At 43.3% G+C, this 17,824-nt stretch overlaps 2 protein-coding genes across 4 annotated transcripts; one reads left to right on the plus strand and one right to left on the minus strand.

The window, feature by feature from the left end:
* Positions 1-249: 249 nt before the first annotated feature.
* LOC129838248 (transcription termination factor 1-like) lies at positions 250-6,270 on the plus strand. Of its 3 annotated transcripts, none has more exons than XM_055905064.1 (11): positions 250-347; positions 661-1,799; positions 2,338-2,465; positions 2,641-2,826; positions 2,979-3,057; positions 3,296-3,420; positions 3,812-4,007; positions 4,133-4,225; positions 4,438-4,503; positions 4,954-5,039; positions 5,705-6,270. In XM_055905064.1, exons 2-11 carry the CDS (start codon positions 691-693, stop codon positions 5,851-5,853), a joined length of 2,217 nt encoding a protein of 738 aa, XP_055761039.1. In that variant the 5' UTR covers positions 250-347; positions 661-690; the 3' UTR covers positions 5,854-6,270. The 3 variants fall into 3 exon arrangements, with proteins under 3 accessions (XP_055761039.1, XP_055761042.1, XP_055761040.1); XM_055905067.1 differs by lacking the exon at positions 250-347 and adding an exon at positions 372-561; XM_055905065.1 differs by lacking the exon at positions 250-347 and adding an exon at positions 372-501.
* Positions 6,271-6,379: 109 nt separating this feature from the next.
* On the minus strand, positions 6,380-17,824 carry LOC129838249 (gelsolin-like). Its single transcript, XM_055905068.1, has 12 exons — positions 17,593-17,824; positions 17,337-17,426; positions 17,094-17,226; positions 16,628-16,923; positions 16,207-16,340; positions 15,888-15,978; positions 8,469-8,639; positions 8,012-8,180; positions 7,737-7,858; positions 7,425-7,502; positions 7,125-7,185; positions 6,380-7,007 (listed from the first exon to the last, which is right to left on the minus strand). The coding sequence occupies exons 1-12, from the start codon at positions 17,599-17,601 to the stop codon at positions 6,838-6,840; spliced, it is 1,524 nt and encodes a 507-aa protein (XP_055761043.1). The 5' UTR covers positions 17,602-17,824; the 3' UTR covers positions 6,380-6,837.

The following is a 17,824-nucleotide window of genomic DNA, read 5'->3' on the forward strand; positions in this document are numbered from 1 at the left end:
TGTGACAATTGGGTATTTTTTCCACCACTGCATAGCGGGAATACTAATCTAGACCTACAAATCCTAATCGTTGTGAATGCAGATGGGAGACTCCTGATCAGAATACCAGGCAGGCAGCCATTACGAGTGGAGTTTACCAGTCAAATTGCCAGGGTTAGAGGTTCCAAATTCGATCAATATGTTATATTTCAATAGTACATCCACCACCACAGAGTGGCAGTAGCTAGCTTTTGTCACAGTCACACACACATTGTTAACTTGCTAATGCCGAAGAGATGTACATTTCCGGATGTCCGGCTATGTAGCTTTGGTCGCCAAGGTTCCACTTTCCGCACGTGTTCAATCAGGTGCATTTATTTTTCTTTACGAGTTTTATCAAATTTGATTTACGTAGCCTGCTAGTAGCTAGACTATTTGGTGAACTATCATATGTTATGTAGCCGCTAGCCAGCTAACTATAGTAGCTAGCTAGTTATCCCAACATTGATCACACTTGTGCGCGTATGTACGAAAAAGTCAACTTGTGTTTTCATATGCACGTATTTTGCTAATCGAATTATGGTAACTAGTTAACGTTACATAGCTGCTAACGTTCATGCCTATCCATGCTGTCACATTTAGGAAACAATGGAAAACATTAATCTTGTCTTTCTCTTACAGATAGAGAAAATAGGTTAAGCTGCAGCCACCATGCTGGGGACTTCAACATCCACCAAACAAGAGGCAAGTGAGAATTCCATGTTGCTTGAGATGTCTCGAGTATCCCCTCTTATATTTGAAGAAACTCCAGAATTAATCTCATCAGTGGCACCTGATACAGTCGAGGGATGCAAAAAAAAGAAGAAGAAGAAGAAAAAGACTAAAGCACTCTCTGAACAGGGACCAGAAGAACCGGCAATGGAGCATAATCAAAAGGATGGTCACCAGTTGACAGAACATAAACATAAAGAGCAAACAGTGACCGAGCTGGAAGTGGTGGAGAAAGGGAGCAAGAAACTCAAAAAAGGAAAGCAAAAGAAGCAGCTAAATGTTGGTCAAGATGAAATGGGGGTACCAGATCCTGAGGAACAAACTAGTGGGAAAACAAAGAAAAAGTCAAAGAATCTTCAAACACAACAGGTGGGAGCGGAGGGAGTGACTGCTGATGAGAAGAATATGAATATCCGGAAGAAAAAGAGAAAACATAATGACATTGAGCCAGAACGGGGGATAGACTGTGTCCTCTCAAAGTCTGCAGTAGATGTTTCAGCTGTAACTGCACCAGATGAGGCCAGAAAGAGTAAGAAGAAGCACAAGAACAGACAAACAGAACTTGAAGAGGGAGCGGAAAGCCGTCGGGCAATTTCAACAACAGCAGAGGATCCAGAAATCATAGAACTGCACACTGAAACAGTCAAGAGAGGTGAAAGTATGTTAACTGAGGCAGAGGAGAATGTAAAAGAGAAGAGGAAACGAAAGAAGAAAAAACACAGAGAGAGTGAACTGAATGATTGTCCAGAAAAAGCAGACCTTCCAGGTATAAAAGAACAAACTGAAAGAAAATTGAAGTCAAAGAGGTTGAAAACAGATGGAGGGTCTACAGCTGTGGAGGGCAGCGGGAGAAAGAAAAACCACAGAGGAGAGTCAGACAAGGGAATGGACAGTGTCCACTCTGCAGAAGGTGTTTTGGATTTAGCTGTTCCTAATGACAACAGGACTCATGGTGCTGGAACAAACAGTGAGACAGAGGGCGCTCATTCAGTCATGGTTGAGACAGGGACTCAACACAACAAACCCAGCCTAAAGGAAGAAACTCTAAGGTGAGTAGAAGGAAACCTGGTTCACTTGTATTGAAGTGTGAATCTAGTGTATTTTGAAAGAGTGATTTCCTAAGTGAACACAACCATTGACAGTAAGGCAATTCCACAATAAGAGTGATGCTGAGACTCAGATTTTTCATTTTAATGTATGCCCAACAAAAACCAATGTTTGCAAAGTTAAACGAACCATAGAACTCTAGGCACAATGATGACTTTTAACCATTTCCACTGAACATTTTACGAACACTCATTTAAGCTACTTGTTGAACAGTGCCGATGCAAAGATTGGTTACAGAATGAGTGCACCAGCTGCACCAACCCTCATTTTCAACTAAATGTGTTTTTGTAAAATTTTCTGTGGAACTTTAACTTTGCAATCATTGGTTTTTGTTTGACATTTTTAAAGTGAAATCTGAGTCCCCGCATCACTCTGTTACTGTGGAGTTGCCCAGAGGCATTTGCTGGTGAAAACCAGACATTTTGTGAATGCGGCGTACCAGAATATAATTTTGAATTTTCTCCCCTCACTATGCTACAGTGTGGACGACTGGCAGGCTCTGAATGATCTGAAAGAGTTCATTCCCAATGTTGAGTCAAAGTCGGTTGACGAGATCCATAAGATGATAAAGTATGATCTTGATCGATTCAGGGAATTCCGAAGACAAGGTAAGCTTATTCTTCAGTCACTCATGGTTCAATATTTTTGAGCGTTAATCACGCCGTTATGTAACATTGTAGCAATGATATGTAAGATGTTACTGTGTTTAGAGATGAGACTGAATGTATTATCATATGTTTTATCGTTTTAGACCTAACCAGTTGAATCGTCTGTTGTTCCCAGGCCTTTCCCTGCGAAGTGGAAAATTCAGTACGCAGGAGAACGAACGGATCAAGAGTAACGTCTACGACTTCCTGGCTCTCACTGGGATTCAGAGTGGCTCTAAGCTCTTCCATCCACAGCGCTTCAAAGAGGAAAAAGCAAATATCAAGCAATTGAAGAGGCAGCACAAATTCCATGAAATAATAGGTGTGTCGTATTGTAGCAAGGTTCATTCGATTAGAGAACTTTCTGACACATGTTTTATCCACATTACGTCCATGTTCTTCAGCATTGTCTACAGTGGTCAAAAAATTGTGCTTAGGAATTTCCCAGAAAACTGATCTCACCTCTTGTTCCAGGTGAAGGAATACCCAGGCCTTGGCATCAAGTCTATATACGTGGGAGGAAAATATTTGATGCCAGCAACTACAAGGGCAGGTGAGACAGGGCTCGTTACTATAAGGAAATTACCATATCGGTCATAAACGGCTATGATGGCTATACATTATGTTGCCTCTATATACAGTGTACGGAAGTATAGTAATACTGAATTGACATTTTCTTTAGTGTTCACAACTGTGCTCTTGTTCTGGTATGAACCACTTTATGGTTTGCTAACATTTGCAGACACATTGAGGCACTTTGAATGCTTATTTCCTTGATTTCCTTACCGAAGGTTCACCGAAGAAGAACTTCACTCTTTGAAAAAACTGCAGACGTTGCACGGCAACAAGTGGGCGACGATCTCGGAGTTGACTGGCCGAAGCGAATCGGCCCTAGAGAAACGTTTCGCTCAAATGTGTAAGTCGTTGGGAACTGGAATCCGCATAACTCATCGCCACTGTTCCCCCCCCCCCGGCGCCTTAGTTATTGTTTTTGTCTTGTTGATGAAACAGAAGAGAGGAATATCCAGCACCATGGTACCATTTTCTTATCACAGTACATATTATGCAGTTCTTTCACGCATGCAATGATGGCCGAAGGAAAATAACTGGTGTTTGAAGTAACTTTGTTGTTGTTGTAATATCCCAAACAAATGTGGGAGTGTCACCAAGTACTGATTACAGCTTTAATATATTGACTCTGACATCCTTGCCGGACATCCTGCTCCACTTATCTTTTTGGGAAAATGGTTGTTAGCTTTGTATGACCTGGGGCAATACTACCGCTTTGTTTGGTGTGTATTTCTCAGCTGCAAACAGAGGTGCGTGGACCGAGGAAGAACTGAAAAGACTAATGGAAGCTGTGCGGAAGCACCTGGTGGGACAGGCAGAGCCTGGCAGTGGACCAGCCACCGTCAGGAAAGACAAACTGTACAACAACATCCCCTGGGCAGATGTGTGCCAGGCGGTTGAAACGCGCCACTGTTCCCAGTGTCGAATAAAATGGTGGGCAGGGAGTTTGGTTTATTTTGTAACATTACTCCTCATTCTCATTGAATTGTTTACAACAAACATTCAGATTCAGAACTTTTGTCTGACGTTTTAGACTGTCTTTGATCCTATTTTTCCAGGTTGGCTGTTTTGAAGCACAAAATGGCATATGGACAACCAGTATTCAGTGGCGGCACAACATCCTTACAAGGCAAAGTGGATTTGATCAAAGCGTAAGTGTGTTGATTTCCATTCCATCTATGCGATGGTGAATCTGTTTTTGCTACTTTGTTTTCAGATTTATTAGCCCAGTCTAGTGTCGTTGAATTGGACCTTTCTGAACTGTTCTGATACACAGGACAAAAGGTAGACTTTTGGTCCTGATATCTGCATGTGAAATTGTTGCATGGTGAATTTTTATCCATGTCATTTTTGACCTTTTAAGGTTGAGTGCAAAGCAGATAGAAGATGCTGCAGATATCGACTGGGAAGAAATTGCTTACTCAATTGGGTAAGGGGTTGTTATTAAACACAGATTGTTGTTTTAGACAATGTGTCATGGACCTAGGATAGGATAAAGCAATCCTTCTGACACCCCCCCCCCCCCCCCTTAAAAGATTTAGATGCACTATTGTAAAGTGGCTGTTCCACTGGATGTCATAAGGTGAATGCACCAATTTGTAAGTCGCTCTGGATAAGAGCGTCTGCTAAATGACTTAAATGTAAATGTAATGGATGACATTGTTGTGTTTATTATGTGACATTTTCACTGAGGGAGGTTTGTATTGGGTTAGTATTCACTTTTAGGATTGTCTAAGTCTTTGAATACAACACTGAGATCAATGCATGGCAAAGCCTTTACACATGTTTTCCATCTTCTAGGAGTGTGGAATGCAACAGTACATGTACGTGTGTTGTAATGCAGTGCTATGTGCTAACATTTATATGTATTTATTTTAAGGAATGTCACGCCGCGCTACATTCAGACACACTACTACAGGCTAAAGGTAGCCAGCGTTCCGTTGTGGCAGAGCATGTCCTTCTGTGGTAGGTGTAAGCTACTGTCATAAACACTATCCTCTTATTTTACAGAGTAGGACAGTGGAGAGGACAGAAAGAGCGAAGTAGATGGTAGAGGAGCGCGAGAGGACTGGGTCAGATTCAAACCCAGGCTCACAGCAGTAGTACACAGTACCTGGGAGCCCGAGGCAGCGGCTTAGACCACTGGACCACCCAATATTCTGTATCGCTACGTTTTTAGCATTTTGTTAGAATAGTTAAGCGTGAATCACTATGATGACGTTGTTTAATTTTTAAAAATTTATTTAACTAGGCAAGTCAGGTAAGAACAAATTCTTATTTTCAATGACGGCCTAGGAACAGTGGGTCAACTGCCTTGTTCAGGGGCAGAACGACAGATTTTTACCCTGTCAGTTCGGTGATTTGATCCTGCAACCTTTCGGTTACTGGTCCAACGCTCTAACCACTAGGCTACCTGCCGCCCCAGAAATAAAGGGAGAGGAAATGTTGCTATGTCCCCCTTGACCGTACTATTTAAATATAATGATACTTTGGGGAAGAGATCTTTGATATAGTCCCAAATCACACCTATTCCCTTTAAAGTGCACTCCTTTTGACCATGGGCCCTGGTCAAAAATAGCACACTATATAGGGACTAGAGTGCCGTTAATTTCTATTTATTTTATTTTCAGAGATCATCGACTTCCTCAACAGTAGAGTTCTCCCCAATTTTGAAGAGCAACTCCAAGCTCTGATAAAATCAGGAGAGATGGTGTCAAGAAACGATCCTCAAGAGCTCTTCCTCCTCTCTGAGATCTTTGATAATGAGGACGACGCCTAATACAGCGAGGTTCAGAACAGTTGATGAAAACAAACACATGGACCTTGCTTAAGGTCCCTGTGGGGGTAACTGTATGCCCCTCTGTCCCTAAATGAAGGATTCAGCTCATTCATTGAGGTTAATGACGATCAACTTATTTGTAATTAAATGTTAGTTTGGTTTTCTGTAAGACATTACAATGTCATCACCCCATAACGATTCACTTTGAATTAATGAATTTTGTGGCTGGGATAAAGTGAATGCTCATGTGACCAGTTGTGTAATTGTTTTGTATTTTGTGTTTGCAAAATCTGACTAGGCAAGTCAGGTAAGAACAAATTCTCATTTTTAATGACGGCCTAGGAAAAGTGGGTTAACTGCCTTGACATTTTTATTGTCCTTTTTCTATTTTTGAGAATAAATGTCTCCTGGCTTCTAGTTGCTCTGTCTTGATTGGCCGGTCTTCATCCATTGCGAGCATGTTTATGAAAATCACAAAACCAAAGCCTCATAGCTATTGACTACAATTAACAGCTGACAACTGGTGTTGAGCATCATACATTTTATTTAGTTATGTGAATGTATTTGACTGCTTTGTTGAAGCGTTTCTGTCCACTGTCAGCATGTTTGATAGACATGACATACCCATGGGGTCGTTATGGAAACCTAGTCTGCACAAGATTCTCAAACAGGAATATCTGAACTCTGCTCAACAGGGCATTGTACAGAAGCAAAGAAACCCATGTCCCATTTATTACAAATGTAGTAATGTACTGCTAAAGAAACATGGGCTAACAGTATTAAGTGTGTAAGAAAAGGAAATTACATGAAGATTCTCTCTTCAAGAAACAGCAATAGTGTGAAGACATATTATCCATCACAAATTGGTATCCATGTGCAGTCTAACAGTTGAAAGGAAAGGGGATACCTAGCTAGTTGCACAAATGAGTCAAGTAAAGGCTTTGGGTGAAGTTGCCACTAGGGGAAACCTCACCCTGGAGTGGTTCAGACACTCAGACCAGCCATGGCCTGTTCAAGGGGATCACTGCTCCAGTACCCATGGTCCCAGCCCAAGAACCAGCCAGTGAATGTGGGAGGCTCATGACCTTGCTTTAACTTCACTATGGGCGTACTGCTATCCCGCTTGGTAGGGTCTGTCTCTATGTAACGAACAGCTGACCACAGAACAGGAAATAGGCAGGAGGAGTGAGGAAAGAAGAACAGTTAATTTAATGAAACGGCACATTTATCAGGTAATTATGTGATCTTGTTTGAAACCCACCTTTGCTTACCTGAGGCTATACCCTCTGTCTTCTCCTCCTCATGAGCTTCACCTCCGATCCAAACAAAGATCTGAAGGGTACATGGAAAATGTTTAGCGAATCAACAGGGGTGCATTATTAGCAACAAAAACACAGGCACGTTCAGCAGGATGCAACGTTTCGGAACGTTCAGATCTAAATGTGTAGAACAAACAAGCCCCTCTGACATGTGGAATAAGGAATCGCGTTGGTTCTTTTCATGGCATTTCTACAATGTTCGGCTACTGAACGTGGCCCTGGTTGCACCTTGACAATCCCTCTACTAGTCACCTGTTCCCAGGTGTCCAAGAGCATGACATCATCTGGGGCCAGATCTTCTTGTGTCATCTCCCCAGGCACCTCTTCAATCTGTGGAAATAGTATTGTGGCATTTTGACAACGGGCCAGGTCAGTGCACATTCAGGAGGACAAGGAAATGGTTTCCCACACTGTAGGTATAAAATGTGAATCAAAGGCTATTTCATTCGCAGAGGAAACTGAATTTGTCCAAATGGATATTCAAATCATGTCAAAAATGTAAACAGGAATGGAGCAAAGTAAGCTGGAAAATGCTATACTACAATTATAACAGGGCAGACTCACAACAAACTGGCCAGTTTTGTTGGAGCAGGCAAACAGGCGTGGTGGATGAACGTCCCTTTTGTTTTTCAGTCTGGCTGAGGTACGGTAGTCTGCTTTACCTCCCAGAGCATCCCAAAAGTCATCTTGACACACAAACACAAACATACAATTGTGGATCTGGAAGAAGATGGAGCGGTTGGAAAAGCTTTGTCTTGTATCCTCAAAATCAGTAACATTCTGTGGCTATTGACTAAACACCATTTCGTAGTGAATTCGACTGCTGACAGGGAACGTACCTGCTTCTTCACCCTCGGCCAGCTCTGAGGCCCCTAGAAGGTCACTTAGCTTTTGAGCTCCATGTTTCTCACTGTCACTTGTCCCCTTTCCCACCCATATGAAGGAGGGTGCCGGGGTCACCAGCACAAAGACATCGTTGGAGTTCAGATTTGAGGCAGCAGCATCAACCTTGAGTGGAGAGAGGAAGAGAGGAGGCAGTGAAAATACTGTACACTGGAGGTACTAACTACTGTTCTGCCATGGCAAACGGACTGTAGTCATCTTCACCAAGAAATCAACCATACATCACAATGGCTGGCTACTCAACTATCTACTGGGGTGTATTAGTGTAGTTTCGGCTTGTTTGCTTCCGTATGGATCCTAGTGAATACACCCCAAGAGTAATCAAATAGGTGTACCTACGAAACATCCTTTATTGAGCTCTCCCCACCTCACCTTCCATCTCCTGTTACTCACCTCTATGGCACGTGTGCAGCCAGCAGGGTTGGACCGCACCTGGAACGGCTGTGTGTCTGCAGCCTGGGCCTGGCCACCCTCTCTGGAGGTACCACCCTGGTGCACTACCATCGGCTGCCCCCTGAAAAGACTCATGAGGTGGGCGGGCTCCTTACCCTGGATAACCCGCACCTTCATCATGGTAGAAACAGACAGAAAATCATAGAGTGAGTCAGATACCTGGCTTTAAACCTTCCCTCATTTCATTTTACAGACCAATGCTCTGACCCTGTTGATATCCGTGTCTGAATCCTGGCTTAGACAGGCCACCAAAAATTCTGAAATTTCCATCCCCAGCTACAACATTTTCTGTCAAGATAGAACCGCCAAAAATCTGCTGCAGAGACAGCCTGCAGAGTTCTGTCATACTATCGAGCTCCATGCCCAAACAGTTCGAGCTTCTACTTTTAAAATTCCACCTTTCCAGAAATAATTCTCTCACTGTTGCCACTTGTTATAGACCCCTCTCAGCCCCCAGCTGTGCCCTGGACACCATATACAGTGTGAAGAACAAGTATTTGATACACTGCCGATTTTGCAGGTTTTCCTACTTACAAAGCATGTAGAGATCTGTAATTTTTATCATAGGTACACTTCAACTGTGAGAGATGGAATCTAAAACAAAAATCCAGAAAGTCACATTGTATGATTTTTAAGTAATTCATTTGCATTTTATTGCATGACATAAGTATTTGATCACCTACCAACCAGAAAGAATTCCGGCTCTCACAGACCTGTTAGTTTTTCTTTAAGAAGCCCTCCTGTTCTCCACTCATTACCTGTATTAACTGCACCTGTTTGAACTCGTTACCTGTATAAAAGACACCTGTCCACACATTCAATCAAACAGACTCCAACCTCTCCACAATGGCCAAGACCAGAGAGCTGTGTAAGGACATCAGTGATAAAATTGTAGACCTGCACAAGGCTGGGATGGGCTACAGGACAGTAGGCAAGCATCTTGGTGAGAAGGCAACAACTGTTGGTGCAATTATTAGAAAATGGAAGAAGTTCAAGATGATGGTCAATCACCCTCGGTCTGGGGCTCCATGCAAGATCTCTCCTCGTGGGGCATCAATGATCATAAGGAAGGTGAGGGATCAGCCCAGAACTACACGGCAGGACCTGGTCAATGACCTGAAGAGAGCTGGGACCACAGTCTCAAAGAAAACCATTAGTAACACACTACGCCGTCATGGATTAAAATCCTGCAGCGCACGCAAGGTCCCCCTGCTCAAGCCAGCGCATGTCCAGGCCCGTCTGAAGTTTGCCAATGACCATCTGGATGATCCAGAGAAGGAATGGGAGAAGGTCATGTGGTCTGATGAGACAAAAATAGAGTTTTTTGGTCTAAACTCCACTCGCCGTGTTTGGAGGAAGAAGAAGGATGAGTACAACCCCAAGAACACCATCCCAACCGTGAAGCATGGAGGTGGAAACATCATTCTTTGGGGATGCTTTTCTGCAAAGTGGACAGGACGACTGCACCGTATTGAGGGGAGGATGGATGGGGCCATGTATCGTGAGATCTTGGCCAACAACCTCCTTCCCTCAGTAAGAGCATTGAAGATGGGTGGTGGCTGGGTCTTCCAGCATGACAACGACCCGAAACACACAGCCAGGGAAACTAAGGAGTGGCTCCGTAAGAAGCATCTCAAGGTCCTGGAGTGGAGTGGCCTAGCCAGTCTCCAGACCTGAGCCCAATAGAAAATCTTTGGAGGGAGCTGAAAGTCCGTATTGCCCAGCGACAGCCCCGAAACCTGAAGGATCTGAAGAAGGTCTGTATGGAGGAGTGGGCCAAAATCCCTGCTGCAGTGTGTGCAAACCTGGTCAAGAACTACAGGAAACATATGATCTCTGTAATTGCAAACAAAGGTTTCTGTACCAAATATTAAGGTCTGCTTTTCTGTTGTATCAAATACTTATGTCATGCAATAAAATGCAAATTAATTACTTAAAAATCATACAATGTGATTTTCTGGATTTTTGTTTTAGATTCCGTCTCACAGTTGAAGTGTACCTATGATAAAAATGACAGACTTCTACATGCTTTGTAAGTAGGAAAACCTGCAAAATCGGCAGTGTATCAAATACTTGTTCTCCCCACTGTATGAATTGATTGCCCCCATCTATCTTCAGAGTTTGTACTGTTAGGTGACCTAAACTGGGATATGTTTAGCACCCCGGCCGTCCTACAATCTAAACTAGATGCCCTCAATCTCACACAAATTATCAATACACCTACCAGGTACAACCCTAAATCCGTAAACATGGGCACCCTCATAGATATCATCCTTATCAATTTGCCCTCAAAATACACCTCTGCTGTCTTCAACCAGGATCTCAGCGATCACTGCCTCATTGCCTGTGTCCGTAATGGGCCCGCACTCAAACGACCACCCCACATCACTGTCAAACGCTCCCTAAAAAACTTCAGTGAGCAGGCCTTTCTAATCGACCTGGCCCGGGTATCCTGGAAGGATATTGACCTCATCCTGTCAGTAGAGAATGCCTGGTTGTTCTTTAAACCCTCCTAGGGATCCCTTAACGCTCGAATCCCGTTAGCGGGATAGATTTGACAACATCCGGTGAAATTGCAGAGAGCCAAATTCAAACTACAGAAATATATAAAATTAACATTCATATAAATACAAGTTTAAATACATCCAAATAAAGCTTAACTTCTTGTTCATCCAGCCGCTGTGTCAGATTTCAAAAAGTCTTAACGGCAAAAGCACACCATTCGATTATCTGAGGACAGCGCCCCGCATACAAAAACATGAAAACCATTTTTCAACCAGGCAGGTGCGACACGAAAGTCAAAAATAGCGATATAATAAATCAATCAATTTCAATCAATTTTATTTTATATAGCCCTTCGTACATCAGATAATATCTCGAAGTGCTGTACAGAAACCCAGCCTAAAACCCCAAACAGCTAGAATGCAGGTGTAGAAGCACGGTGGCTAGGAAAAACTCCCTAGAAAGGCCAAAACCTAGGAAGAAACCTAGAGAGGAACCAGGCTATGAGGGGTGGCCAGTCCTCTTCTGGCTGTGCCGGGTGGAGATTATAACAGAACTATGCCAAGATGTTCAAAAATGTTCATAAGTGACAAGCATGGTCAAATAATAATCATGAATAATTTTCAGTTGGCTTTTCATAGCTGATCATTAAGAGTTGAAAAACAACAGGTCTGGGACAGGTGGCGGTTCCATAACCGCAGGCAGAACAGCTGAAACTGGAATAGCAGCAAGGCCAGGCGGACTGGGGACAGCAAGGAGTCACCACGGGCGGAAGTCCCGACGCATGGTCCTAGGGCCCAGGTCCTCCGAGAGAAAGAAAGAGAGAAGGAGAAAATTAGAGAGAGCCAAGATTTTCAAAATGTTCATAAATGACAAGCATGGTCAAATAATAATCAGGAATAAATCTGTTGGCTTTTCATAGCCGATCATTAAGAGTTGAAAACAGCAGGTCTGGGACAGGTAGGGGTTCCATAACCGCAGGCAGAAGAGTTGAAACTGGAATAGCAGCAAGGCCAGGCGGACTGGGGGCAGCAAGGAGACACCACGGCCGGTAGTCCCGACGTATGGTCCTAGGGCTCAGGTCCTCCGAGAGAAAGAGAGAAGGAGAAAATTAGAGAGAGCCAAGATTTTCAAAATGTTCATAAATGACAAGCATGGTCAAATAATAATCAGGAATAAATCTCAGTTGGCTTTTCATAGCCGATCATTAAGAGTTGAAAACAGCAGGTCTGGGACAGGTAGGGGTTTCGTAACCGCAGGCAGAAACAGTTGAAACTGGAATAGCAGCAAGGCCGGGCGGACTGGGGACAGCAAGGTGTCAGCATGCCCGGTAGTCCTGACGTATGGTCCTAGGGCTCAGGTTCTCAGAGAGAAAGAGAGAACGAGAGAATTAGAGAGAGCATACTTAAATTCACACAGGACACTGGATAAGACAGGAGAAGTACTCCAGGTATAACCAACTGACCCTAGCCCCCCGACACATAAACTACTGCAGCATAAATACTGGAGGCTGAGACAGGAGCGGTCAGGAGACACTGTGGCCCCATCCGAAGAAACCCCCGGACAGGGCCAAACAGGAAGGATATATAAATGAATGGCATGCTTAAATAAATGCCTTACCTTTGAAGATCTTCACCTTTTTGCAATCCAAAATGTCTCAGTGACACAATGAATGGTCGGTTTGTTCGATAAATTCCTTCTTTATATCCCCAAAATGTCAATTTATTTGGCGTGTTTGATTCAGAAATAAACCGGTCCCAAATCGACCAACATGACTACAAACTATCTAATAAGTTACCTGTAAACTTGGTCCAAACATTTCAAACAACGTTTCTAATCCAACTTCAGGTACCCTAAAATGTAAACAATCGATCAAATTTAAGACGGAATAAACTGTTTCCAATACAGGAGAAAAATAACGAGGAGCATGCTCCTGTTCACGCTGACCAAAAGACTTGAGTCCATCTGAGTAACACATGGAAAGAATAGGACTACTTCTTCATTTCTCAAAAGAAAAACATCGAACAATTTCTAAAGACTGTTGACATCTAGTGGAAGCCATAGGTACTGCAATCTGGGCCCGAATAAATCAGGTTTCCCATAGAAAAGCATTGGAAAACACAATGGCCTCAAAATGTTTTCCCTGGATGGATTGTGCTCAGTTCTGTTATACTCACATACATTATTTTAACAGTTTTAGAAACTTTAGAGTGTTTTCTATCCAATACTACCATGCATATGCATATCCTAGCTTCTGGGCCTGAATAACAGGCAGTTTACTTTGGGCACGCTTTTCATCCGGATGTGAAAATACTGCCCCCTTGCCCGAAGAAGTTAAAAGTGCTTTCCTCACCATCTTACATAAGCATGCCCCATTTAAAAAATTTAGAACTAAGAACAAATATAGCCCTTGGTTCACTCCAGACTTGACTGCCCTTGACCAGCACAAAAACATCCTGTGGCGTACTGCATTAGCATCGAATAGCCCCCGAAAAATGCAACTTTTCAGGGAAGTCAAGAACCAATATACACAGTCAGTTAGGAAAGCTAAGACTAGCTTTTTCAAACAGAAATTTGCATCCTCCAAAAAGTTTTGGTACACCGAAAAGTCCATGGAGAATAAGAGCACCTCCTCCCAGCTGTCTGAGGCTGAGGAAATACTGTCACCACCGATAAATCTACAATAATCGAGAATTTCAATAAGCATTTTTCTACGGCTGGCTATGCTTTCCACCTGGCTACCCCTACCCCGGCCAACAGCTCTGCACCCCTGCAGCAACATTCCCAAGCCCCTCCCACTTCTTCACCCAAATCCAGATAGCTGATGTTTTGAAAGAGCGGCAAAATCTGGATCCCTACAAATCAGCAGGGCTAGGCAATCTGGACCCTCTCTTTCTAAAATGATCTGCCGAAATTGTTGCAACCCCTATTACTAGCCTGTACAACCTTTCTTTCGTATCGTCTGAGATCCCTAAAGATTGGAAAGCTGCCGTAGTCACCCCCCTCTTCAAAGGGGGAGACGCTCTAGACCCAAACTGTTACAGACCTATAACCATCCTGCCCTGACTTTCTAAAGTCTTCGAAAGCCAAGTTAACAAACAGATCACCGACCATTTCGAATCCCACCGTACCTTCTCCACTATGCAATCTGGTTTCTGAGATGGTCATGGGTGCATCTCAGCCACACTTAAGGTCCTAAACGATATCATAACTGCCATATATAAAAGACAGTACTGTGCAGCCGTTTTCAGCGACCAGGCCAAAGCTTTTGACTCTGTCAATCACCGCATTCTTATCAGCAGACTCAATAGCCTCGGTTTCTCAAATTACTGCCTCGCCTGGTTCACCACCTACTTCTCAGAATGAGTTCAGTGTGTCAAATCGGAGGGCCTGTTGTCTGGACCTCTGGCAGTCTCTATGGGGGTGCCACAGGGTTCAATTATCAGGCCTACTCTTTTCTCTGTATATATCAATGATGTCACTCTTGCTACTGGTGATTCTCTGATCCACCTCTACGCATGTGACACCATTCTGTATACATTTGGCCCTTCCTTGAACACTGTGTTAACTAACCTCCAAACGAGCTTCAATGCCATACAACACTCCTTCCGTGGCCTCCAACTGCTCTTACATGCTAGTAAAACTAAATGCATGCTCTTCAACCGATTGCTGCCCGCATCTGCCTGCCCGCCTAGCATCACTACTCTGGATGTTTCTGACTTAGAATATGTGGACAACTACAAATACCTAGGTGTCTGGTTAGACTGTAAACTCTCCTTCCAGACTCACATTAAGCATCTCCAATCCAAAATTAAATTTAGAGTCAGCTTACTATTTCACAACAAAGCCTCCTTCACTCATGCTGCCAAACGTACCCTCGTAAAACTGACTATCCTACCAATCCTTGACTTCGGCGATGTCATTTACAAAATAGCCTCCAACACTCTACTAAGCAAATTGGATGTAGTCTATCACAGTGCCATCCATTTTGTCACCAAAGCCCCATATACTACCCACCACTGCGACCTGTATGCTCTCATTGGCTGGCCCTCGCTACATATTCGTCACCAAACCCACTGGCTCCAGGTCATCTATAAGTCTTTGCTAGGTAAAGCCCCACCTTATCTCAGCTCACTGGTCACCATAGCAACATCCACCCGTCGCACGCGCTCCAGCAGGTATATTTCACTGGTCATCCCCAAAGCCAACACATACTTTGGCCGCCTTTCCTTCCAGTTCTCTGCTGCCAATGACTGGAATGAATTGCAAAAATCACTGATGCTGGAGACATATCTCCTTAAGCATCAGCTGTCAGAGCAGCTTACCGATCACTGTACCTGTACACAGCCCATCTGTAAATAGCCCACCCAACTACCTCATCTCCATATTATTTATTTATTTTTTCTCTTTTGCACCCCAGTATCTCTACTTGCACATCATCATCTGCACATCTATCACTCCAGTGTTAATTGCTTAATTGTAATTATTTCGCCATTAGGGCCTATTTATTGCCTTACCTCCCTAATCTTACTACATTTGCACACACTGTACATAGATTTTTCTATGTTTTTCTATTCTTTTTGTGTTTTTGACTACGTTTGTTAATCCCATGTGTAACCCTGTGTTGTTGTTTTTGTCGCACTGCTTTGCTTGATCTTGGCCAGGTCGCAGTTGTAAATGAGATCTTGTTCTCAACTGGCCTACCTGGTTAATTAAATAAAAGGTGGGGGAGAAAGCACCTGCAGACAAAACAACTGACTAATATTGTTACATTTTGTAATCCAGTGCATCTTGATTATAAATATCTGGACTGTATAATCGGGGCCATACAGCGATAAATCAAAACGAACCAGTCACCTGTACTGCCCCTCCACCCAACTCGTCATCCAGCTGAGCAGCCAAGATGGCCGAGGCGCCAATTTCATCCTGGCTAGAATCCACTCCTTGCCTGTGAAAAGGGAGTACTTTTCAAGTGCTATTCACATACATTTATGCTTAGGTTATATCATACAGTATATAGTTGGTTTAGATGTGTTTAATACAGTATGTAACAAAAGCCCTGGTGCACATAAATGATGAAGTCTACAGTAACGATAGAAGGACGATAGCAGTTTTTGCTGTAAGACTATGTAATAACACATATAGCTCCCAGAAGGATCATCTCCATTGTCTTTACCATATGTAGATGACCTGTCCGTTACGGCCTCCATGCTGGTAGTTGTAGAGGATGATGTAGCTATCTCCCCCATAGAATCGTCCATAAGTGGAGGGCTCCACAGGCACCTTGTCAGCGCCCTCAATACGCCAGATCTACGGAGGTTAACAGGTAAATACAGCTCTTACTAGTAGTCGTCCATGAATGGAAAAAAGGTAACACCCCTTGCAGTTCTTTTCTCAAAGGCTTGTTTGTGAGATTGGGACACCGTTTTGGTGGGTGTGCAGGCCCACAGTCGTAACCCTTAGGGGCTGTATGTATCCCTTTACTGAGGACACAGCTACCCTAAACCTTGAAACACAATATTTAAGGTTAACTACCATCGTACTATATGGTGTTTACGAAGGTAACCCGTGTCCCCGGCAAAAAAAAAAATCCTTACCTGCTTCTCTCCATTCCCCTCGCCCACCATCCCATGCTGAGTCGCCATGGCGTCCGAGTGATGGAGAGTGGAGGCATCGAAGGGCACCTTCTTGATCTTAGCGATTTTGTTGGATACGTAGGCGGTTCCCAACCCCACTGTATGGTCCGCATCACGGCAGATTTTGAAGAACTGCTTGAACAGAGGGGTCTCCCCATTCTCAGGTAGGATCTGGACCTGGGTGTGTTTCGGGTAGCCCATCTTTGTGATAAACTGTTCGGCAGCACTCATCACCGCACTTCTCTCCTCTTTGTTACCTGTTTTCATTCCAAATAAACCCATGATTAAACTGTAAAGGCAGAAGAACTAAGTGACTTCCAGGCGCAACAGTATTCAAAAGTAGTGTCTAATCTAAGGGAAGATTAAAGCTTGGGGTTTTACAGTCAAAAGAAGTCATAGAGACCAGCTGCTGAGAACAAACCTATACCTTTCCAGACAAAGATCATGCCATTGGGGCCATTGTCCAAGATAAAGCAGTCACTTGACTCCAGGGAATTCTGTGAAAACGGGTTCTCCGATGATACCATATCCATGCCCATATCCCCACTGGCATTAGACACCTTTTGGAAAAAACATTTCAATGTAATATTGGTATTTGAAGGTCTGCTCAAAAACTGCTTATTACGTAATATTTAACGATTCAATTGTTTAATTCGAAAATGGATCTGACCTCGTATAATTTCGCCAGCTTCCTATTGGACACGTCTGTATTTGTGTCATCTGCATTTGCCTCAGGCAAATCGGGTTTGGGTCCAAGAATCTGGAATGAGACTACGAGAGTCAGGCATCTCACAGCAAATGATCACCATTATGTTAAAAGGTAACTAACTGTAGATGTTTATTGGAAGCATATAAACAGTTGCATGATTTTGAAGTGTATAGAAATTAACTTTTTTCCGTCCCTTTCTCCTTATTGAAAGACTCACCTCCAGCATCTTCTCACAAAAGTAATCCTATAGGATCCTACAGGTTTTTAATAGAGGCCTTCCACATTGTATGTCGGATTCAGTCTTTTACGATTATTACATGTTCATTTAGATGTTGCCAAGCTAAAACCTTGATATAAACATGGAAAGATTGTATGAGTTGCTTCAGTTCCTTCGTCACATTCTGCGATTGGCTACGTCAGCGGATGTAGGCTTTGTTAACTGCAGCGGT

The sequence above is a fragment of the Salvelinus fontinalis genome, chromosome 39 (assembly GCF_029448725.1).
Source record: "Salvelinus fontinalis isolate EN_2023a chromosome 39, ASM2944872v1, whole genome shotgun sequence".
Taxonomy (NCBI): Eukaryota; Metazoa; Chordata; class Actinopteri; order Salmoniformes; family Salmonidae; genus Salvelinus; species Salvelinus fontinalis.